The sequence below is a fragment of the Myxocyprinus asiaticus genome, chromosome 4, assembly GCF_019703515.2.
Source record: "Myxocyprinus asiaticus isolate MX2 ecotype Aquarium Trade chromosome 4, UBuf_Myxa_2, whole genome shotgun sequence".
In the NCBI taxonomy this organism is placed as follows: Eukaryota; Metazoa; Chordata; class Actinopteri; order Cypriniformes; family Catostomidae; genus Myxocyprinus; species Myxocyprinus asiaticus.
In genome coordinates this window covers 30,213,625-30,237,266 of record NC_059347.1, presented here as the reverse complement: position 1 = coordinate 30,237,266, position 23,642 = coordinate 30,213,625, and the positions used below count along the sequence as shown (strand labels likewise).

Genomic DNA, 23,642 nt, shown 5'->3' with positions numbered 1-23,642 from the left:
GCATTGAATTTATTTAATACACGAGTTTCAAATTTGAGTTGAATTACTGAAATAAATGAACTTTTCCACGACATTCTAATTTATTGAGATGCACCTGTATATATATATATAAAATAATAATAATATATATATTTTTTCACCCAATTTGGAATGCCCAATTCCACTTAAGTCCTCATGGTCACATAGTGATTCGCCTCAATCCGGGTGGCGGAGGATGAATCCCAGTTGGCTCCGCATCTGAGACCATCAACCCGCGCATCTTATCACGTGGCTTGTTGAGCGCGTTGCCACGGAGACAGCGTGATGAGTTGATCCGTGCTCAACTCACCATGCGCCCCACCGAGAATGAACCACATTATAGCGACCACGAGGAGGTTACCCCATGTGACTCTACCCTCCCTAGAGGGCCAGTTTGGTTGCTTAGGAGACCTGGCTGGAGTCACTCAGCACGCCCTAGGATTAGAACTAGGGAACTCCAGGGTGGTAGTCAGCGTCTTTTAACACTGAGCTACCCAGGCCCCCTAATTTTTCACGTTATTAATATCCTGACTGTACATTGTGATCAGTTGAATGCCACTTGGGTGAATAAAAGTACCAATTTTTTTCCATAAGAGCAAAATCTGTACATTGTTCCAAACGTTTGGCCGCCAGTGTATATACACAGTTGAAGTCAGACGTTTACATACACTTAGGTTGAAGTAATTAAAGCTCATTTTTTAACCACTCCACAGATTTCATATTATCAAACTATAGTTTTGGCAAGTCGTTTAGGACATCTACTCTGTGCATGATGCAAGTCATTTTTCCAACAATTGTTAACAGACACATTCATTTTTAATGACTATCACATTTCCAGTGAGTCAGAAGTTTACATACACTAAGTTAACTGTGACTTTAAGTAGCTTGGAAAATTCCAGAAAATGATGTCAAGCATTTAGGCAATTAGCTTCTGATAAGCTAATTGGAGTCAATTGGAGGTGTACCTGTGGATGTATTTTAAGCCTACCTTTGAACTCAGTGCCTCTTTGCTTGACATCATGTGAAAATCAAAAGAAATCAGCCAATACCTCAGAAAAAATTGTGGATCTCCACAAGTCTGGTTCATCCTTGGGAGCAATTTCCAAATGCCTGAAGGTACCACCTTCATCTGTACAAACAATTGTACGCAAGTATAAACACCATGGGACCATGCAGCCACCATACTGCTCAGGAAGGAGACGCGTTCTGTCTCCTAGAGATGAACGTAGTTTGGTGCGAAAAGTGCATATCAATCCCAGCACAACAGCAAAGGACTTTGTGAAGATGCTGGTGGAAACAGGTAAACAATTATCTATATCCACATTAAAAGGAGTCCTATATCGACATAACCTGAAAGGCTGCTCAGCAAGGAAGAAGCAACGGCTCCAAAACTGCCATAAAAAAAGCCAGACTACAGTTTGCAAGTGCACATGGGGACAAAGATCTTACTTTTTGGAGAAATGTCCCCTGGTCTGATGAAACAAAAATTGGCCATAATGACTATCATTATGTTTGGAGGAAAAAATGTGAGGCTTGCAAGCCAAAGAACACCATCCCAACCGTGAAGCATAGTGTGGTAGCATAATGTTGTGGGAGTGCTTTGATGCAGGAGGGACTGGTGCACTTCACAAAATAGATGGCATCATGAGGAAGGAAAATTATGTGGATATATTGAAGCAAAATATCAAGACATTAGCCAGGAAGTTAAAGCTTGGTCGCAATTGGGTCTTCCAAAAGGACAGTGACCCCAAGCATACCTCCAAAGTTGTGGCAAAATGGCTTAAGGACATCAAAGTCAAGGTATCACAAAGCCATCACAAAGCCCTGACCTCAATCCGATAGAAAATGTATGGGCAGAACCTAAAAAGCGTGTGTGAGCAAGGAGGCCTACAAACCTGACTGTTACACCAGTTCTGTCTAGAGGAATGGGCCAAAATTCCAGCAACTTATTGTGAGAAGCTTGTGGAAGGCTACCCAGAACATTTTAAACAATCTAAAGGCAATGCTAACAAATACTAACAAAAGTGTATGTAAACTTCTGACCCACTGGGAATGTGATGAAAGAAATAAAAGCTGAAATAATTAATTCTCTCTCTTATTCTGACAATTCACATTCTTAAAATAAAGTAGTGATCCAAACTGACCCAAGACAGGAATGTTTTCTACAATTAAATGTCAGGAATTGTGAAAAACTAGTTTAAATGTATTTGGCTAAGATATAAGTAAACTTCTGACTTTCAACTTATATACACAGGGTTTTGAGGGTTACTTTTGAAATGTATTCCACTACAGATTACAGAAAACATGCTGTAAAATGTCATTTGTAACGTATTCCGTTAGATTACTCAAGGTTAGTAACATTTTCGAAATACTTTGGATTACTTCTTCAGCACTGGTAGATTTTTTCACTTGTTTTCACTATAAAAACTCTGCCAGTACATTAAGACAAAATACACATGTTAAAAATACATTCTCTGAAAAACCTAAATATCTTATGCAGTGTTGTTTCTAAAACAAGATAAATCAAATTGATCTTGTTTTAAGGATTTTTTGATATTTTTACAGGAAAACAATAAAAAAATTATCAAGAATACGATTTTTGCCCTAATATCAAAAGTCTTACTAGAAGAAAAGATATTATGATCCAATGTGAATTTTCTTGATAAATAAAATATGATCGTGCCTATATAAATAAGATTAAGAAATAAGATTTTAGATTAGCCTAAAGCTGTCAATTTACACAAGGTTTATTTCTATTTCTTGTGCTCAGACTTACTTCAAACTTCTCTGTCTGCTCGTATGAATGTAACACATCATAAGAAAGTGTTTCACTGCTGTTCAAATGCACTTTGGAATGCATCATTTATACAGTTGTGCTCAAAAGTTTGCATACCCTGGCAGAAATTGTGAAATTTTGCCATTGATTTTGAAAATATGACTGATCATGCAAAAAAAACTGTCTTTTATTTAAGGCTAGTGATCATATGAAGCCATTTATCATCACATAGTTGTTTGGCTCCTTTTTAAATCATATTGATAACAGAAATCACCCAAATGGCCCTGATCAAAAGTTTACATACCCTTGAATGTTTGGCACAATACTTGTTGACCCCTCTCCAAACATACTGCTTATGGTTGTGACCATAAAGCTCTGTTTTGTTCTCGTCACTCCAAATTACAGTGTGCCAGAAGCTGTGAGGCGTGTCAAGGTGTTGTCGGGTATATTGTAACCGGTCTTTTTTGTGGCATTGGCTTCTTTCTGGCAACTCGACCATGCAGCTCATTTTTGTTCAAGTATCGTCGTATTGTGCTCCTTGAAACAACCACACCGTCTTTTTCCAGAGCAGCCTGTATTTCTCTTGAGGATACCTGTGAGTTTTTCTTTGTATCCCGAACAGTTCTACTGGCAGTTGTGGCTGAAATCTTTCTAGGTCTACCTGACCGTGGCTTGGTATCAAGAGATCCCTGAATTTTCCACTTCTTAAGTGATTGAACAGCACTGACTGGCATTTTCAAGGCTTTGGATATCTTTTTATATCCTTTTCCATCTTCATAAATTTCCATTACCTTGTTACGCAGGTCTTTTGTCAGTTCTTTTCTGCTCCCCATGGCTCAGTATCTAGCCTGTTCAGTGCATCCACGTGAGAGCTAACAAACTCATTGACTATTTATACACAGACACTAATTGCAATTTAAAAAGCCACAGGTGTGGGAAATTAACCTGTGTGTGTCACCTTATGTGCTTGTAACAAGGCCAAACATTCAAGGGTATGTAAACTTTTGAGCAGGGCCATTTGGGTGATTTCTGTTATCATTATGATTTAAAAAGGAGCCAAACAACTATGTGATAATAAATGTCTTCATATGATCACTATCCTTAAATAAAAATGTTTTGCATGATCAGTCATATTTTCAAAATCAGTGCCACAATTTCTGCCAGGTTATGCAAACTTTTGAGCACAACTGTAAATTATTATTTTATTGCTCTGTGGCCACGTTCACACAGCAGCAGAATATGGTTGTCACCTGTTTTTAGTGCTTAATAAGGTTATGTTCACAAACAGTTCAGTTATTTACAAGCGTGACAACCGCATTCTATAACCGAACTGACAACCGCAAATTTTCAGGTCTCACAACCACATTCTTGGCAAACCTGTGCTGTTTGAACAGAACCGTAGTGGACAACTAGTTGTTAGTTATGTCATGTACAGTGAGAACCACGCTGCACTGTACACGCGTGTCTCATGATTTTCATGTTGTGTTTCCTTAACTCGTGGAGATGGAGATATTAGCTGCTTGTCATCCGAAGATTCAGCCGCTTTTTTCACGGGCGCGACACAAAAGCTGCGCTCTGCACATGGTAAAAAAAAGCATTCAAAGCTGCTGCCGGTTAATTATGATCTGATGGATGAACTTGCGCCTCAATTGGACTGTTTATTTAATATTGCGGCATCAATTGTGATAAGACACCGATGTTATGGACATCGCCATCTTTGAATTAGTATTGTAGTTTTGAAATATACGCTTGGTTATCGCCAAAACTCTTGATTTTGTTCTAGATTATTAGACCATTGAGGTTCGGTTGGGCTGAATGAACAGACGCATTACCTTTAGTGGACACCAGATGGTGATAATCAGTTGCTGGTATCCTAGCAACGTTGTGAGGTTATGCTGCCTCAGTAGCCTGTCCAAAACCAGTTTCTGGAGGTACCTTCGTTTGCAAATGCTGTCTGTTGAGTCATTTGACTGATAGGGCAGCGAGGCAACAAGACAGCTACCTTTTGGGTTCGGACGCAGCCCTGGTGTCCACTAAAGGTAACGCTTCTGCTTCATTGTGGTTCAGTTGGACTGAATGGTCTAATAATCTAGAACAAAATCACGAGAGTTTTGGTGATAACCAAGTGTATGTTTAATAACTACAATACTACTTTCTCGCTAGAAATGGAATAAAAAGTTGGAAAAAGTGAATAAAAACATACATTTATACACAAATTGGCCTCTTCGGCCGGCATTTTTTTTTCTTCAGCTCAACCACTGCGGATCTGCGTGCACAGGATTGTGAAGGTATACATCTATGCTGCATTCAAAAACCAGTCAGATGAAGGTATCTCAGTAGACAGGGTGTGACATGAACATTGGATTCGGACATGCCTTGGTCCCTTCCTACCTCTGTATACAGCCTCCGGAGGCAGCATTTTCTTGGTTTCTGACGCAGCCTATTTGTCACTTTAGTTACAGCTGTAAGAATACGGTTGTGACTTCGGTTGTTCATTCATACAGACAGTATTCCAACTGCTACTGTAAACTGTTGTAAGAACAGGACATTTCAAGACTCACACATGTAAGTAAATACGGTTGTCAATCCCAAACACTGACTGCGTGAACGTAGCTTGTCTGTTCCGGGTGTTCCCTAAGCAGTCATGCAAGACTTATTGGCGGAATAAATGAGGCTGACAAGCGGTGCCGCTTTCTCTCTCCCATTGAAAATGAATTGCGATCTCCCTACCGCTTGGCAAGCTTGTTCACACCATGCACAGCGGCAGCGCACAGTTTAAATTGGCTTAAAACTGCACTTTACACTATATCTAACCGAATACAAAGTTGTGTGTGTGGTGGAATTTAATGTAAACTAGTTTGTTTGGTGAAATGGCAATGGAGTAAATAATATTAATTTAGACCAAATCACTCAAGTTCAAATGAGACAGTGTTAACGTTAACTTATAACATTAAAAGCACACACTGAATAAAAATTCAGATCTTGTAGACATCTTAAAGGTGCAGTATGTAAGATTCAGAAACCTTTGTTATTAATGACACCTGTGGCCATTAAATGAACTGAAGCCAGCTACCTGTTGCTCGTGCTCGCGCTTGTGCACACACTCCATAGGGACGCGAGCATCGACCAATACAATGACGTAACGTACAAAGAGATTATGTGATTCACCGGCATCATGCTGACAGATGAGGCAGCACAATTAAAATTACAGTTATGATTGTTTTACTACAAACTTTCAGACTGTATATTATAGTTAACTCTCCAGTGCTGGAACAGGGCTAAAACAAAGTGTGGATATAGGTCTGACTATGCGAGACTGTAGTTTGAAGTAATCCCTTTTCTTTGCATAATATATTGACTGCATTTATACAAAAGTCTATGTTGGCGTTAGCTAGCTAGCCAGCTAAATTTGGTGGATGATGACAGTAGCTGTTTATAAAATAGACTACATTATAAATATGTTGACACAATTCAGTATTGATGTGATTCCATCACAACTTTCATTTTGATATATCTATGCACTATTGTTTTATAATAGATTGTATATATTTTCTGTATAACAAAGTTACGTTTTTTGCATTATCTTGAACATTGTCTAGCATTCATTTAATGCGTTATTGTAGTTTACCTTGCTGAATAATTACAGATTAACATTGTTTATGACAGTTACTGTGCAGGCAAGATCAAGTTAGCTAAAATTACACAGATCAACCCTTATGGTACTATATTTCACATGCTTTGCAGTTATGTAAGCTTACCTGTCCAATAAGAAGAACACCAATTCAGGGTCGGATTTGATCCCCAAAACCGAACGAAGGTCCCTCCAGGAATCAAATGCCCTGCCGATGTTCACTCTAGTTTTCACTCGACCACGATCACGTTCCCGCTTGGCCAGACTGGATACAGTAGGTGCATTTACTTGGAGTTTGTGTAAGAGTCAGTGTTGTGCTAGGAGCCGGACGTTTGCTGGATTCCAACTCTAAGATAACGTTACCTAGTGTTGCAGTTTGTTGTCGCTGTTGAATAGTGGAAGAGAAGCGATTAGTGAGCAAGGCTCTTGGGAGCACACATAAACGTCACATCCTTTGGATTTTCTTGTGGGGTGTTCCCAGTATGCAGTGGTTAATAACTACCAAAAGTGGTCCAAAGAAGGACAACCGGTGAACCAGCGACAGGGTCATGGGCTCCCAAGGCTCATTGATGTACGTAGGGAGAGAAGGTTAGCCCGTCTGGTCCGATCCCACAGAAGACCGTGCTATAGCACAAATTACTGAAAAACGTAATGCTGGCTAAGATAGAAAGGTTTCAGGACACACAGTGCATCGCAGCTTGCTGCATATGGGGCTGCGTAGCCGCAGACCGGTCAGAGTGCCCATGCAGACCCCTGTCCACCGCCAAAAGCGCCTACAATGGGCATGTGAGTGTCAGAACTGGACCATGGAGCAATGGAAGAAGCTGGCCTGGTCTGATGAATCTTGTGTTCTTTTAGATCATGTGGACAATGTTCTGGTGGGAAACCTTGGGTCCTGGCATTCATGTGGATGTTACTTTGACACGTACCACCTACCTAAAGATTGTTGCAGACCACGTACACCCCTTAATGGCAATGGTATTCCCTGATGGCAGTGGCCTCTTTCAGCAGGATAATGCAAAAAATTGTTCAGGAATGGTTTGAGGAACATGACAGAGTTCAAGTTGTTGACTTGGCCTCCAAATTCCCCAGATCTCAATCCGATTGATCATCTATGGGATGTGCTGGACCAACAAGTCTGATCCATGGAGGCCCCACTTCGCAGGACTTAAAGGATCTGCCAGATACCACAGGACACCTTCAGAGGTCTTGTGGAGTCCATGTCTCGATTGGTCAGAGCTGTTTTGGCGGCACAATGGGGACCTACACGATATTAGGCAGGTGGTTTTAATGTTGTGGCTGATCGGTGTATTTCTGCACAGAGGTCTTCAAGTTGTTTCTACACATTAAACATTTAAATGAATGCAGTTAAGAAAAAGAAAAAACATTACTGAAGAAGCCTGCCCATTAGGAAGATAATTCTTCCTTCAGCACTGAAGGTGGCCTGTAATGTCAGCTAGTTGGTAGAGATTATGTGCAAATCTTTTTCACCTTATCTCATTTGAAAAGTGAAAGATGTTTTGGTACTGGTCTTCCATGTTTAATATGTGGATCATCAGTCATTGGTCTACAAATCTGTTTACCCAGAGAGTCGATCTGTGTGCAAGTGAGTTTACGGGCCAACCTTTAATGACTTTCCAAGTCATTTTTATGTCTGTGCTGTTTTGGATGTCTCAACGTGTCTCTTAGAAGATTTTGTTGTTAATGAATTTTTTCCCCTTGCTTTATTTTTGTATGTATTAATTACCATGTGAATTCAACCAGAGAGATTCCAAAGGGTTTGTGCTGTAACAGTGATGGAGGGACTATTATTTGATTCTGAAGGTTTAAACTGGATAGATAAATTCATTTGTATACGTCTTAAGAAATCTTTGAACATTGCAATGACATTTCCATCCACATGTTTATATATTATGGTCCAACTGAGCTTCAAATATGCCAGTAGACCACACTTGTCATCAGTGCTTTGCCCCTTATAGTCTGAAACAGCCCAAGCATGCCATCAAACAGTTAATGAATCTGCTATTGTATGTGTGGCAACACAAAGAACCTGTCCTATAAGTAGCTGTAGAGACTGTATTTCACAAGCAAATAACAATCGAGGGATCAAGGAACCACTTCTGAAGGGGGCTAAAGTAAAAAAATAAAAAAAAGCATATATATATATATATATATATATATATATATATATATATATATATATATATATCGGTGCATTATTTAATTACAATTTGAAATTGATTGCAATTTGTGGTAGAGTAGCAAAGTTTTACTTCATAAGTCAAAAGTATTACTCACCCATCTCAAGAGCATTTGTCTTTTTTCCTGTAGTTCTGGTTGCACTGTGAATTCGTTCTTGTTTACACTTAGATATGAAACCATTGGCCACACTTGGCTTTACCGAGCTCCATGCAGGGCTCATTCAAGCAGTCGGCCCCACAGTCTGCTGCTATGAAAGGGCTCCCATTCTCTTTATTCACTGAGGAGCCAGAGGTGTCAGAAATATAGACACGCTTTCACGTGACAAAGACTTTGCCAGCATTTTCTCCCCATCTCTTAAGCCTGGCATTCTGTCTGCACATACAGGTATTGAGGGGCTCTGTGAATAGTGTCAAACTTCGTACTTCTCATTTTGCTTCCTGTACATGTAAGGAGAAAAGTGCAGTGTTTGTGGTCTCTCTCTCTCTGTCCTAATTTTTTTTCTTGAAGCACCATATTTAAGGCAGAGTCGCTCGCTTTGTCTATGGGCCATTGTCCATTCGTCTGTTGCATAGATCACCCTCGTAGTTTTTGTTTCTGTAATGTATGCAGGCAAGTCTAAGTCTAGACTACTTTTTTTTTCTCTCCTTTTTTAAATTTGTTTTTCTCTCTTATTTTGCAGGACAATGGAAAGTAGTTTCAGTATTTTTCAAATATACCATCATATTCAAATTTGTGAAACTTTAGAATGAAGGCAGGTTACAAAAGGAATCGCTTGTAGTAATAATATTTTAGATTGCTCTCCAGCGGATTCTGTAACGAGGAATTTATACCATGGTCTGTTAATCGTAGACATTGAATATAATTCTTGCATGTCTGTTTAGACTGATTGTCATTCTGCTCACCAGTATCTTTGTATGTGACCCCTATTCCTCAATTCTCTGCAGTGAGAATTTTCAGCGAAAGATTCATTCTCATGTTGAGACATTTTGCCATTGCAAAGTTCAAGCCAAATGAATCTTGGATGAATGAGTTATAGAGAGATATGTAATGGAAAATTCTGATGTTTCCTAAATCTTTGTTTTTGAAGTATCTCTAAATAGACAGTGTGGATCCAAGCAAGTGATTGAAGTCATATTTTACAATATTATGTCTCCCAAAGTTTAAAAAACAAGTCTTGTTCATTATAAAGGCAAACATCTTTTTCCCCCTTACATAAGTTGTCCCGTGAAATAGACCATATGGTACTGTATGTTCTTTGCAGCGTGCTATACTGCAGAGTGCCGACTACCCGATTTTCATGTGAAGACTTTAAGTCAGTGTGTTTAGCAGCCTTTTGTTCGCTGTTCATGCTAAAGAAGCCCTTTTATATTAATCAAGTGGCAGATGACAGACAATGATGAAAATTGTATTCTTTGAAGTAGTAATGACCATTAAAATGTGTGAAGTTCCTGCATTGTAGGGGGAGCTGCTTGTTGGATTCACAACATTGGGTGGCTACCGGCTGCTTGCTGGGAGGTTTGTCTGTGTGTTGTTGCCAACTTCCCTTTACTTCCCATTACTGTCTGCTAATTCCCAGAGAAATTGGACTCTCTTTGCCAAGGACTTTGTATAGGACTTTGCCGCATGTTTTAGAGAAACGTCTTACAAACATAATGTTTTGCAATTACAGCATATTAGTTATTTTCATAAAATAATCCATATCTTTTATATTAATTTAAGTATTGATTGGTTATAAAATCATTTTTTACATTAGGTCAGTGCTCTGAAAGCACATTGTTGCAATTAGAAAAAAAAAGTTAAATCCTTCAGTTAAGAACAACTGGTCCCTAGTATGATTAATATGCTCATTGCTCATTATGTATTCTACTGAACAGCTGACAGTGCCTCAGGTTTAATATACTATTCAGCTGGCGTACAAGTCTGAAGTGTTCTTTTTGCCTTCACACCTGAAAGCCCAGGTTTCTGGCCTGTGACTGAAGACCTGTAGAGAGGTTCACAATAGGCTGTCTCAAAGCATTTTAAGAGTGTGAGAAATTAGCTTGTCTAGACAAGTGCGTGTCTACATTCAAAAAGCGAAGTATTTGGGCTTTTATGCCCTTTGGGGAGTAGTGTAAATATGTGAACTATTATGCATTTTTTTTTTTTTTTTAAATAGTGTACAAATATTACATCTTTTGAATGTTGTTTCTGGCAAATCACACTTGAACTTAAGTTTTGACTAACTCACATTAAATTGTTTGCATTATGTAGTGACAATGTGAAAATAATTCTTTTTTTTTTTTTTTTTTTCTCCCTCGTGTTGTCAGGACATCAAGACTCTCACCGGTGTTCCCGAGGAGCATATTAAGACCCGCAAGGTCCGTATCTTTGTGCCTGCCCGCAATGCCATGCAGTCTGGAGTCAAAAACACACAGAAGTGGAAAATGGATTTTGACACCAGGGAACGTTGGGAGAACGCACTGATGGGCTGGGCTTCCACGTGAGTGCAAATCATTGTGATCATTTTACCCTGGCCTCTCAAACCTATAATCCTTTAAAGAAATAGTTCACCTTGGTGCTAGTTGTTCAGCACCAAAAACAATGCACGTTCTCGCTTGAACGTGTGTCATTGTCAACAAACTTCTCTCATGCTCTTATGAACGTGGAACGGATGTCAAGATTGTCAGTGAAAAATGACTTTAATTCCAGGTTGTTTCTCACCAGAACTTTCCTAATGCCTTAAGAAGACTTGGAATATGATGCGCAAGATGCATGAACTAATTTTATGATACTTTTGCGTCCTTTTTTAAGCTTTGAAGTGAATAAATATCAACTGCCATCGTATAAGACAGACCAGGATATTCATTGACATTTTTCCTTTTGTGTTCTTAATAAGAAAGAAATTCATACAGGTTTGGAACGACATAAGGGTTAGTAAATTATGACTGAAATTTCAATTTTGGGTGACTATTCCTTTAAGGACTGTTGATTTACTAAATAAAATCCAGTGTGTGAAGTGTATGTATGTGTGTGTGTGTGTATATATATATATATATATAATATATATTTTTTTTTTTTTTTTTTCAATTTAGGGCAGACCCCCTGTCCAACATGGTGCTGATGTTTAGTACTAAGGAGGACGCGATTGCTTTTGCAGAGAAGAATGGTAATTTTGTTTTATTATCTTTCCAACATCATGACCATATTTTTTTAAGCACAATAATGTTCTGATCAGAATCACATCCAAAAAATGTCTTTTGAGGGAAAGGACACTGAACTTTGAGAAGGAAATGTGGTGTTTGTGGCACAAAGATGTGCATTTATCCTCACCCTGTCTTCTTCAGTGCGGTGTTTACGCTACTCAGCAGCAGCAGTGGACATCACCCAAATCCAATCTGTAAGATATACTTGGCTGAGAATGTTTATTTTTACAGGTTGGAGTTATGATATAACAGAAAAGAGAGTTCCAAAACCGAGAGTGAAGTCATATGGAGCAAACTTTTCCTGGGACAAAAGGACTAGAAGGTCGACCAAGTAGACAAAGTCATTTCTTCCTGTCTGTATTATCTTTAACAGACCTGTAAAAATAACATGCTATCTATGTCTAATAAAGGAACTATCTTCACAACACCAGAGGTTTTATTTCTAATGATATCTGGATTTTTTACTGTATGAATTGTATTAAGTTTAAATTCACAATGGTTCTGTTCACCTCCTTACATGGCTTAAATCTAAATTGCTATGGTATGTTTGTTTAATCATCAAAATTGATAAAACAGATATAAAAATATTTTGCAATAACATTACAGTGTAACTATTAATAACTTTTATGAGAAGGCTCATGAAAGACCATAGGTTGTACAGTGGAAGTGTGTGCTTTGAGCAGTGTTTCATGTAATGAGATTACAAAGAAAATACTAATTACTTTTAAAGAAAAAAAAGTAATGTAACAATGGATTTTAAATGATTGTAATTGGATCCCAGGTACTGACTTTTAATCAAATTAATTGTTTCAATACACTGTTAAACATATTTATTAATAATATTATGTATGTAGAATACATTTAAAACATGCATTATATTCATATGTATATCTGTTTGTTTCTTTGACAGCTAAGGGACAATGAAAATGAACAAGCAGGAAGTGTACATTATTTTGAATTTTGCCATTGAATTATGAGAGAATTTTTTTCATATGAAAAGTCATTTGTAGTGGATTACAATTTTTGTAACTTGCCCCACACTGTGTGGAACCAATTTCCTTTGCAATCTGGATGTAGTTTAATTGCATAGCAGTTAAATTTATATGTTATATCTGAGTTAAAGGAATAGTTCACCCAAAAATGAAAATTCTCATTATTTACTCGCCCCCATGCCATGCCAGATGTGTATGACTTACTTTCTTGTGCAGAACACAAATTATGATTTTTAGAAGAATATTTCAGCTCTGTAGGTCCATACAATGCAAGTGAATGGGTGCCAAAAAAATGTACGCTCCACAAATCGCATAAAGGCAGGATAAAAGTAATCCATATGACTCCAGTGGTTAAATCCATATTTTCTGAAGCAAAATATGTGGGTAAGAAAAAGATCAATATTAAATTTTTTGATAGAAATTCTTCTTCCTACCCTGTAGATGACGTATGCATGAAGAATGTGAAAGTTAAAGTGGAGATTGACTGAGCAGGGAGGAGAATGCATAGTAAACATTGACTTGCATATTGATCTGTTTCTCACCTACACCTATCAAATCACTTCTGGAGACATTGATTTAACCACTGGTGTCTTATGGATTACTTTTATGCTGACTTGTGTGATTTTTGGAGCTTCAAAATGTTGGCACCGATTCACTTGCATTGTATGGACCGAAAGAGCTGAAAAATTCTTCTAAAAATCTTCATTTGTGTTCTGATGCAGAAAGAAAGTCATACATCTGGGATGACATAAGGGTGAGTAAATGATGAGAGAATTTTCATTTTTGGGTGAACTATTCCTTTAACACTTCCTCTATAAAATAAATTTTAATCAATGACTAATTACAAACAAATAATATAAATTCTAATCAAAATATTTTGCTATTGTAATAAATTATTGGGTGTGTTGTTTGAGTATATTGTATAAAAAAAAAATCTTGCTTTTGGAAGTGTGACTACTTGCCCACTTAGGATTACTAAAGTTAGTGGTTGTTGTGTGTGGTACTCATGTGCTCTAACTCTTCATGTCCTCTGAAAATAATTATTCTCAGGTGGCCACCCAAAGCCTCTTGAAGTTTAGTGTTAATGTTTCTGAAATGGGAGGATGAGGTAAATGTCAAGCTTCAAAAGACTGAACGCGGCTAGATATGTTTACTCTCATACTCATCTAGGGATGAGCTGAGATGAGTAAAACACCTGCCTGCTCTCAGTGAACTTGTGACCATTTTACCCTGTCATTGTAGCATTCTGATGAACACTATCTTGGTTGCTACACATTAAGTGTTCACTTTAATCGAAAATCCTAGATTGAAACTTGCTTCATGTTTTTATGCCAAAGTATTAGTATTAGAAGTCAAAATAAATTACTTTGGTGTGACTTTGATTTATGTAAGAAAACAATAATTTTTGTAAATAATTTTGCTGTTTACACAGATGAAAAACAGTTAACCTAAGGAGGACAACATTGCCTTAGACATTAAAGAAAAACAAATGAACAAAACCCCAAGAAGGATTTGGACATCTTCAAGCGTACTTTTGGTCAAATATCAGAAAGAACCCAGTCACTGCCTAAAAATGACATCTCACAACCCCGAGTGCAAACAGAAATGAGACTTGTGAGAGAAGTCACACAGAAGCCAATGCTCATTTTGAGGGTGCTTCACAATTCAGAATTTGAGAATAGAAAACGTGCACCAGTCAACCTGAGTTCTGCATAACACTGGCTTATAGGAGAGGATGGCACAAAAGAAGCCATTTCTACAATAGAATCATGGGAATGCATGTTTGGAGATTGTGAGAGACAGGAATCCAGTTGTGTCTGTAAGATTCTGTGGTCAGGGGAGAGCCAAAATTCAGTGCCTTTTCAGGTGTAGCACTGCCTATAGTCAAGTATAGTAGTGGTAGCATCATGCTGTGATTCCCTTTCATCCACAGGGACTGGACATACTTAGAAGGTTAAAATAGAAGAAAAACGTGGATGGTGCAGGATAAAGGTAAATACTGCAAGAACCTGTTTTAGTTTTCTGAAATACTAATTTCGCATTCAGGGAATTATGTGTACAGTACCTCAAGGTACTTGGATTTTTCTTTGTTAAAGAGTTAGTTTACCCCCAAATTAAAATCCTCTCATCATTTACTCCCCTTCATGCCATCACAGATATGTATGACATTCTTTCTTCTCAACAAAGTTGTTTAGAAGAATATTTTAGATCTGTAGGTCCTCACAATGCAGTGAATGGTGACCAACATTTTGAAGCTCCAAAAGCACATAAAGACAGAATGAAAGTCATCCATATGACTCCAGTGGTTAAATCGATATCCTCAGAAGCGATATGTTAAGTCTGGGTGAGAAACAGATCAATATTTAAGTCCTTTTTTACTATAAATCTCCACTTTCACTTTCATATTCTTCTTCTACTTTTGGTGATTCACATTCTTTGTGCATATTGCAACCTTTTGTGCAGGGAGGAGAATTTATAGCAAAAAAAGACTTAAATATAGATCTGTTTTTGACCCACACCTACCTTATCACATCTGGAAAAAAAAAATGGATTAAACCACTGGGGCTTTTTAGATTAAAACCATGTTTGTAGCTTCAGAGTTCTAGCCACCATTCACTTGCTTTGAATGGACCTAAAGAGCTGAGATATTCTTCAAAAAAAATGTTTCTTTGTGTTCTGAAGAAGAAAGAAAGTCATACACATCTGGGATGGCATGAGGGCGAGTAAATAATGAGAGAATTTTCATTTTTGGGTAAACTATTCCTTTAAACCTATTAAACAGAAATTATAACTTTCAAATTAATCACAGTTAAGTTTTTTCTTTTTCAGTTCAGGACATGTTAAAAGGAAACAAACAGATTCTATAGGTAACAATCTACATAAATACGCATTGGCAATGCAAAGACTAAACTCAATACAAATCTGCAATAATGAAATAACCCACATTTTATCAACTTAGTCTTCCATATGTAACAAAGTTACATGTAACGTGTTTTGAAAAACATTGTGGTTTTGTCTTCATAAAGAGTAATGTACTCCCAAATTGATGGGGCTGTGGGGGTACAAAAAACCAAAAAAAAGTCTAGGGAACACATGGCACACTAAAGGGAGAATAAGTTGTGGGAATATATATATATATATATATATATATATATGAGATTATAGCTATAGTAGGTTTATTTTGTCATAAGAATGTATTTGGTCAAATAATAAAACAATTTTGTTGTAATATTACAATATAACTATTAATAACTTCTTTGAATTGTGTGGAGACTGATCTTTGTGTCATATTATTATTTTATTTTTTTTCTTCTTTTTCTAACTGGACAAAGTTTAATGATATCAGTTAAAATGATATGGTATTTCTGAGTCAGAATAAAACTATATACACCATAATTGGTGAACCAAGAACGGTCCAATTATGTACAAACAATGTACATTCTAATCAAACTATTTTGCTATTGTAATAAATGTCTGAGTGTATTGTTTGAGTACATTAATTTAGCTAATGACAGCAAAGGGCCCTCAACTCCAAGACAAAATCAAAACAACAGTGAGCAATTGATAAGGATTTTTTTATTATTGATTTCACTCTTAATATCTGTACAAATACCATCAAACTTTGTATATACATATGACATTTACATAAAAAAATACAAAACTATATATTTATAACTGAATTTAGTTTTTATCTTGAGATGTCTGAAAATAAAAATGCATTTTGACAACAAAGTGAAAACAGTGAAAAGTTTTATATATTGATACTTAGTCCTTTATCTTTTCATGTATTAGCTCTGCAAGAGCAGTATGTTGGCAAAAACAAGACAAAAAAGCATAATGGCACAGTTTTCTCAAACAAGTATCACATACTGCTAATTTCTATTCTATCGCCAAAAACGTAAACTGCTGCTGTTGAGTGATGCCAGCCTTAATTGTCAGGGGTGTCCTACAGTATATGAGAAATGACTCATTTTCAATATCATCCTGCTGCACCATTACAAAACTTTGAAGAGCAATTGAAAAAAAAAAAAAAATAATAATCCCTTTGGTTAGTTACACTGAACTGTAAACAAAACCAGAAATATTCATGTACATTAAAGAGTGACATTCTTTTTTTTTTTTTCTCCAATAAATAAACTCACAAGCTAACATGCAGGTGTGTGTGAAATAAACATCTGTGATACAGAATTGACATTGATAAGCATTTATACAGCTCAGGGAATGCAATTTACAGCTTGCAGAAGACTCACACTTTACATGATAGCATTTTACCTCACAATAAATAACACTGCTTCTCTTTGGACAAATATATTTCTCAGTCATTAAAAAAAAAAAAAAGAAAAAGACAAGACAATAAAAGTAAAAACAAAATAAGATAGACAGGAAGCCAGTCACTGTAAATGTATAAATTATAAAACAGAACACTGTATAAATAAACATAGAGCAGACTGAACTACATGTATACTTCTTTTTTTCCTCTGAAAAATAAATTAGCATACACATATGTACAGTGTGGACATGATTCCTAGCCCTAGGACTGTTCCACTGGTTGATTGTGCTTTATCCATCCAGTACTGGTGATAAATGGATATAAGCCATGTAGTCCTGGTCTTCCTCATCGTCATCATCCTCCTGGTCTTCAGTAATGGCTATATGGGAGAATACATGGTAGCTGTTGCATGAATAGAGACCACAACAGCGCAGAATTTTACGTGAGTATGTGTTTTTTTATGCCAAAGCCTCCGAGAAAGCCATAATCTAGAGCTTGGTGTGTGTTTTTTAGGCTACTTGGCAGCAGACCAGGTACACTGGCTCCCACAATTATGCATCAAGATTTACATAATCAAGGAAGTCAGTTGTGTGACAGGAGAGGCTTTAATGGCTCAGGTCTGTTTGGCAAATCTCTAAATCAAGACAAAAAAGTGCTCTTGCATTCCACCACTGGCTGCCTTTTTTTCTGGTTTTGCGTCTAAATCCATCACTTTGGATATATTTGGATAGTTGTTACCGGGCAGGGCGACACCCTGTGCACCAGCTGACCATAGCTACATGGTCGAGCAATGGCACAGTTCTGATGTATATATATATATATTTATATATACACCGATTAGCCACAACATTAAAACCGCCTGCCTAATATTGTGTAGGTCCCCCTTTTGCCACCAAAACAGCGTCAACCCACATCTCAGAATAGCATTCTGAGATGTTATTCTTCTCACCAAAATTGTACAGAGCAGTTATCTGAGTTACCATAGACTTTGTCAGTTCGAACCAGTCTGGACATTCTCTGTTAACCTCTCTCATCAACAAGGCGTTTCTGTCCTCAGACGGGCTGGTTTGAGTGTTTCTGTAATTGCTGATCTCCTGGGATTTTCACACACAACAGTCTCTAAAATTTACTCCGAATGGTGCCAAAAACCAAAAAACATCCAATGAGTGGCTGTTCTGTTGACAGAAACACCTTGTTGATGAGAGAGGTCAACAGAGAACGGCCAGACTGGTTTGAACTGACAAAGGCTACGGTAACTCAGATAACCACTCTGCTATTCTGAGTTGCGGGTTGGCGCTGTTTTGGCAGCACAAGGGGGACCTACACAATATTAGGCAGGTGGTTTTAATATTGTGGCTGATTGGTGTATATATAAATATATATATTCTACAGAAAAGTTTACATAAAAAAAAAAAATGACAGGCAAAGCAATGAAACAAATGTGCAGTCCCTCACAAAGAAATAAGACGACACAAAACTGCACATACAAATTCACCTTGCTAACGTTAGGTGTCTAACAGCAGAGTAGAATTGAGAAAGCATTGTTCTACAAACAACATATTCTTGTCCTGCAAACTGTAAAATGCTGTAGTCATTCAAACCATGAGGTGATCATAAAGTTGGTCCCTTGGAATTATGTACATACCCTAAGGCACATTAACATTAAGGTAAGCAGACAAGATATGAAAGATTTGCGATTCACATTGAACATCTGATTTGTTTGTAAGCACAAATTGGAATGTAACTATTTCCTCATTGTTGTAATACTGATGGCAGACCTAGCTTCATTAGCAAGTGAACCATCTGTCAAAATAGGTAGTCTAAAAGTTATAAAATTCTCTTTCAAATTTTAAACAATGGCACCAATGTTACAATCACCTTATGCGAGTGTAAGAAAAAGGATTAATCTCTTTTCAAACCCTCTGACTGATTGGCAGAGCTATTTATGTTATAGTGCATTTGAAATCATTGATTACAGCCAAAATCAAACAAACATAATTCATAAAACACTTGCATGATTACCATGAATATAGCTATGGGACAATGGAACTGACAAGCTGATATGATTATATCACTACATAAGTCACTACATTTACACTATAACAAAGGGGAAAATGAACTCACAAACTGAACTAGAATTCAAACCTGATGTTTTCCACTAACTGCAAAAGTTAGTCTGCTCATTGTTTCTTGTTAGTTAAATGAAGAAAATTAGTATGCCAAAGGACTCCTAGAAAGAGCTCTTTGTAACATCTCTGTTTTTTTGTTTTTTTGGGTTTTTTTTTAACATGGTGATCTTCATTTATTTTGTGGGTTCTTTTTTAAACAAATGTTTTCTTGCCATTTTTTCTTTTTCATTTTTTTTTCTCCAGCAAATGCAAAATTAATTAAGCCAGTCAAAGAGGACATGCAAAGAACTTCCAATCTTAAGTCCTTTCTGTAGCTTATATCTTAGCAGCGGGAAGGGAATGAAGAGGCGTTATTTGGAGGGGATGGGAGGTTTCGGGGATGTTGTTGGGGGCAGCATTGGATTGTCTTTTAATATGTATTACTTACAGTTGCAAGATCCTGAATGCTTAACCTCCAGGAGAACCCCTAAAGAGCAAGCGGCCTGCTTCATGGCACACTCGCTGGGATATGTGGTGTTGTCGCTAGCACACACTGCCTCCTCCGAGCGACTTTCTGGGCATGACTCCATGCAAACTGCACAGCGCCCGCGACCCATCTTAGCATCCCATAGACACTTCTTCCCTGCACTACACTGGATGTCATCACACGACTTGGCCTCTGAAACAAAATAAAAGATAGGAAACTTAGCAGATCTGATTCCAATTGGAGAGAAAAATGAACTAAATAATGCTTTATTGTTTCATGTGCTTGTTGTTCTAGAGAGCCTGGGAGGTAGATCTTGCACAAAGAACTGTGGGCAAGTTACGCTCAGTTTGTTCTAAGAGACGAGGTGATGTTGCCAACATCAGGAAACAATTAGACACCAATGGTTTTCCTTTGCAAATCAGAATTGCAACAAGATTGTCACGAAAGTCTATGAAGGAACATGATGTGTTTGGGATTTTGCCATTGTTGCACATGCACTAGGAATTGATAGCTCCCCAACTGCACATGAAAACAAATTCCACTATTTTTAAAAAGACTTTGAGCTTTGACAGTTAATTCATATAACCAGTATGCTAAACCTTTATATTTCATTTAAATGAAATTTTGCAAATCCTTTCATGTCAAGAAATGCTGCTTAATTTCTCTGTAGACACTCACTGATGCATTTCCCTTCGTATGCCACTCCAATGGATCTACCGAGCAAGCATGTGGCCCTCCTTAAATGACACGCGCTAGCATAGACAATCCCATCGTTGCCACAAAGGTACTGCTCTGGAGACGTAACCTCTGGGCAGATACGGTTGCATGTCACACAGTAGGCGTTGTTGGTCTGGTCCACCACACAAGTTGAACTACCCGGACACAAGACATCACGGCAGGTCTCTGTGACGACGAGAAGTGAAGAATGAATGATGCTGGTTTACCTACCTCAATTATTTTTCAAGTAGCCAAATCCAACACAGCCAATGACCTAGTTTCCCAAAATGTCCTGAACATCTGACTTTAACATTGTGACTTTATTTGGTCTAAACACCAATTTATATACTATAAGACACTCCCACAGTCCTTCACAATGTTAACAATATTTGCCAAATTTAAAACTATTCAGTGGACTTGTTTAATTGTATGATTAAAACCTTCATCGGTACGATAGCTGTGTGGTACTTACTTTTGCATTTGCCTTGATACTGCACCTCCAGGTCAGGGTGCCCTTTGCATTTCGATTTCAAAAGGGCACATTCATCTCTGTATGTTTTTCCGTCAGAGCCGCACACTGGCCCCTTCCAGGTGATGTTGGAGCAGTCTGGTGCACAGACGCAGCGAGGCTTACTCCTTCTGTTCATTTTACATCTTTTCCCAGGGCCACAGTCCACATTATCACATGTCTCTAAAATTCATATAAAGACAGTCACATATATTTTTTTGAAAGTCGCCACCACTGAATGCAATTCTGAGATTTATATATATATATATATATATATATATATGGTAGTACACACACACACACACCTATAGACTATGATTTATTTTTCACATATTTTACAATAATAATAACGTGTTACTATCTTAAATGCTTAGACATTTCCACCTGGACAGACAAACGTGGGATTCTACCTTTACAAGGTATGCAGTTTGGAGCACCGCCATTGAAGATCATCCACCTGAATAATGTGCTGTTTGGCACATCTTCCTCAGTCCAGGATGTACCGAGCCTCCCACTTCGGCAGCATTCCTCTCGACTCATCCCAGGCATGTAGAGAACCTGACATCTCCCATTCTTGCCTTGCTGTAGCCAGCAGTTACCAGCTGTAAAGAAAAAGAAAAAAGCCAGTCGTATTAAAGTCTGAAGCCAATGACCCAGACACAACACGTGCAGCCTGTATTAGCTGGAGCTCTCGTGCTCCCCCTCCCCCGCGGCATTTTGTCTGATTTTTCCCAACGTAATGCGACTGTTTTACACTTGCATGCCTTCACCCAGACAACTCAAGGGCTCTCAGTCTGGTCGGGAATATGATTTTCCTGTCGTCGATTATATTGTGACCGTGAAGAGATTTATTGTCTTAAAGTAAGTGGCAGACTGACAGACACATACACCTATTTAAACAATGTGCATGGCAGTCTAGACTCCAGTTCATCGAGCGCTCTGTGCCAACTGTCTGCGCTCATCACGTTTCAACACTCTTACAACATCAGTACAATAGTTTTTTTATTTTTTATTTTTTTTATAATAAATAGAAACGCATTTAATAACTGCACATAATAATGTTCAGATTGCGTTTTAACTGTCGGGTCAACGCTAAGGGGAATTCGTCGTGTTTATTTATTATATTAGTCATTCGCGCAGGGGATACCACCAAGCGCCAGACAATCCAATTAAATCATAGTCACGCGAGCTTCATCAAACTTTGTTTTTTAAATGAACGTGCCGTTTGTTGACAGATACGTAAAACGATTAAAACTGCTCTGCCCCTGTAATTAACTGCATACAAATTATATTTATATAAAATATATATTTTGCATTATGTTCACTGACTTGAATTTTTGAAAGCTAGACGAGGTAGATAGTGTCTAATTTATTTGGCTACACTGAGAAAAATACAGTCCAATGTCTGGGGCATATAAATGCAAAAAGGTTTGCTTATGAGTATGCAACACGTTTTTATTTATTTATTTATTTATTTATACAAAATACAAATTGTTCAGCTCATTGCTAGACATGACTAATAAAAATGTATCATATTCTTATTAAACATTTTTAAACATTATTATCATGATATCTCAAGACACGAATGTAGAAGCGATGAAATGCATCTTGTTGTCCTCTGTTGGAGACGGTGAAATTCATCTATTGCATATACCATTTACTGTGCATATTGCTTAGTTTTGCAAATCTTCACATGATCATTTAATTTAGACTATACCTATAAAAACATAATTTTCAGCTCGTTAATAAAGGGTAGTATTTTCAGATTTTTTGTTTTTAAATAAGGGATGAATATAAAGGTACGTGCTGGACGCACCTGTCTCGTTGACACCAAGACAGGCGCAAACCAAGAACAAAACTTTACAGCTGTTCTATGTTTAAGCGGCTCAGTTCATACCAAAGACTTTAAAAATGATTTTTTGCGAAACCCAGACCAATGTCTTAAGCATATTGACTTTAATTTTTAAAGCAATAAATATACCAAAAAGAAATAAAGAAATAAAAAAGTGCACTCACCTTGCACTTTTTGATCTTCCATAAAATAACAGAGCCATAGGAGTAATAAAAGCATTCCGGGGTGGAGCTGGTGACGCTTTAGCATCCTTAGCATGTTTAAAGAGAGAAAGAGTATTGAGAGGAGCAGCGCAAAGTTCTTACTCAGGCAGTGCTGAATGAATGCTGCTCTGAGAGTGCCACCTCTTTTTAAGTGTATAAGGGGTCTCGGGCCAACTGTCTGTGGTGTGGGCGGTCTTCCTCTCTGTGGGGGTGGGGAGAAAGAGTTTTTTTCCCTAAGTTCTTTCAATCCAAATCAGGTGACATAGCTGGTTGAAACTTTCTCTTGCCCCTTTATCACTTCTGAGTTTTGCTGGGTGTTGAATACAAGGAGAGGAGACATAAATAGGCTACTAATGTCCCAATTAGGGTACTCAAACATTTGAACCAGTTGCTTTTGTACCTTACCAAGAATTCTGAGATGTACCATTAGATGCACCCACAACTGATATTGCACTGTCAATAGCATTTACAGACCTAAGTGGATTTGACTAGTCCAGTTAAACAGGAAATCATATTAGCCTCGCAGTTGTATGCATATAAGAAACACCAGATTTAAACTGTTGCATCATGTCACGAGCCAGCCTAAAAGACCCATTTAACATTGGATTTGGATGGTTTTGATGTTAACAAACGAAAACATATTCGTGAGTGCGTGATCAGATATGAAGAATCTGAGTAACGAGGTATGATCTGCGA

The 23,642-nt window shown here is 37.6% G+C and overlaps 2 protein-coding genes across 3 annotated transcripts in view; one reads left to right on the top strand and one right to left on the bottom strand.

Annotated features, from left to right (window-relative positions):
* ndufs4 (NADH:ubiquinone oxidoreductase subunit S4) overlaps positions 1 to 13,744 on the top strand; it is a 37,845-nt gene extending 24,101 nt beyond the window's left edge. The window contains exons 3-5 of the mRNA XM_051696230.1: positions 10,934 to 11,106; positions 11,699 to 11,772; positions 12,041 to 13,744. Of these exons, the coding sequence (XP_051552190.1) occupies positions 10,934 to 11,106; positions 11,699 to 11,772; positions 12,041 to 12,144 (351 nt within the window). The 3' untranslated portion in view covers positions 12,145 to 13,744. The remainder of the gene's footprint in view (positions 1 to 10,933; positions 11,107 to 11,698; positions 11,773 to 12,040) is intronic.
* Positions 13,745 to 16,198: 2,454 nt separating this feature from the next.
* fsta (follistatin a) lies at positions 16,199 to 23,050 on the bottom strand. 2 transcript variants are annotated; one of them, XM_051696228.1, is made up of 6 exons: positions 22,908 to 23,050; positions 21,302 to 21,493; positions 20,856 to 21,074; positions 20,345 to 20,569; positions 19,628 to 19,858; positions 16,199 to 17,473 (listed from the first exon to the last, which is right to left on the bottom strand). In XM_051696228.1, exons 1-6 carry the CDS (start codon positions 22,999 to 23,001, stop codon positions 17,451 to 17,453), a joined length of 984 nt encoding a protein of 327 aa, XP_051552188.1. In that variant the 5' UTR covers positions 23,002 to 23,050; the 3' UTR covers positions 16,199 to 17,450. The 2 variants fall into 2 exon arrangements, with proteins under 2 accessions (XP_051552188.1, XP_051552187.1); XM_051696227.1 differs by having other exon boundaries at positions 16,199 to 17,450.
* Between the last annotated feature and the right edge of the window lie 592 nt (positions 23,051 to 23,642).

Excerpts from the sequence above, each read along its gene's own strand:
- fsta (XM_051696227.1), bottom strand. The coding sequence starts at position 23,001 with ATGCTAAGGATGCTAAAGCGTCACCAGCTCCACCCCGGAATGCTTTTA. Across the intron at positions 21,494-22,907 it reads GGAAGATCAAAAAGTGCAAG|CTGGTAACTGCTGGCTACAG; the intron begins GTGAGTGCACTT and ends TTTTCTTTACAG. Across the intron at positions 17,451-19,627 it reads GCATTCAGGATCTTGCAACT|CCATTACTGAAGACCAGGAG; the intron begins GTAAGTAATACA and ends TCTCCCATATAG.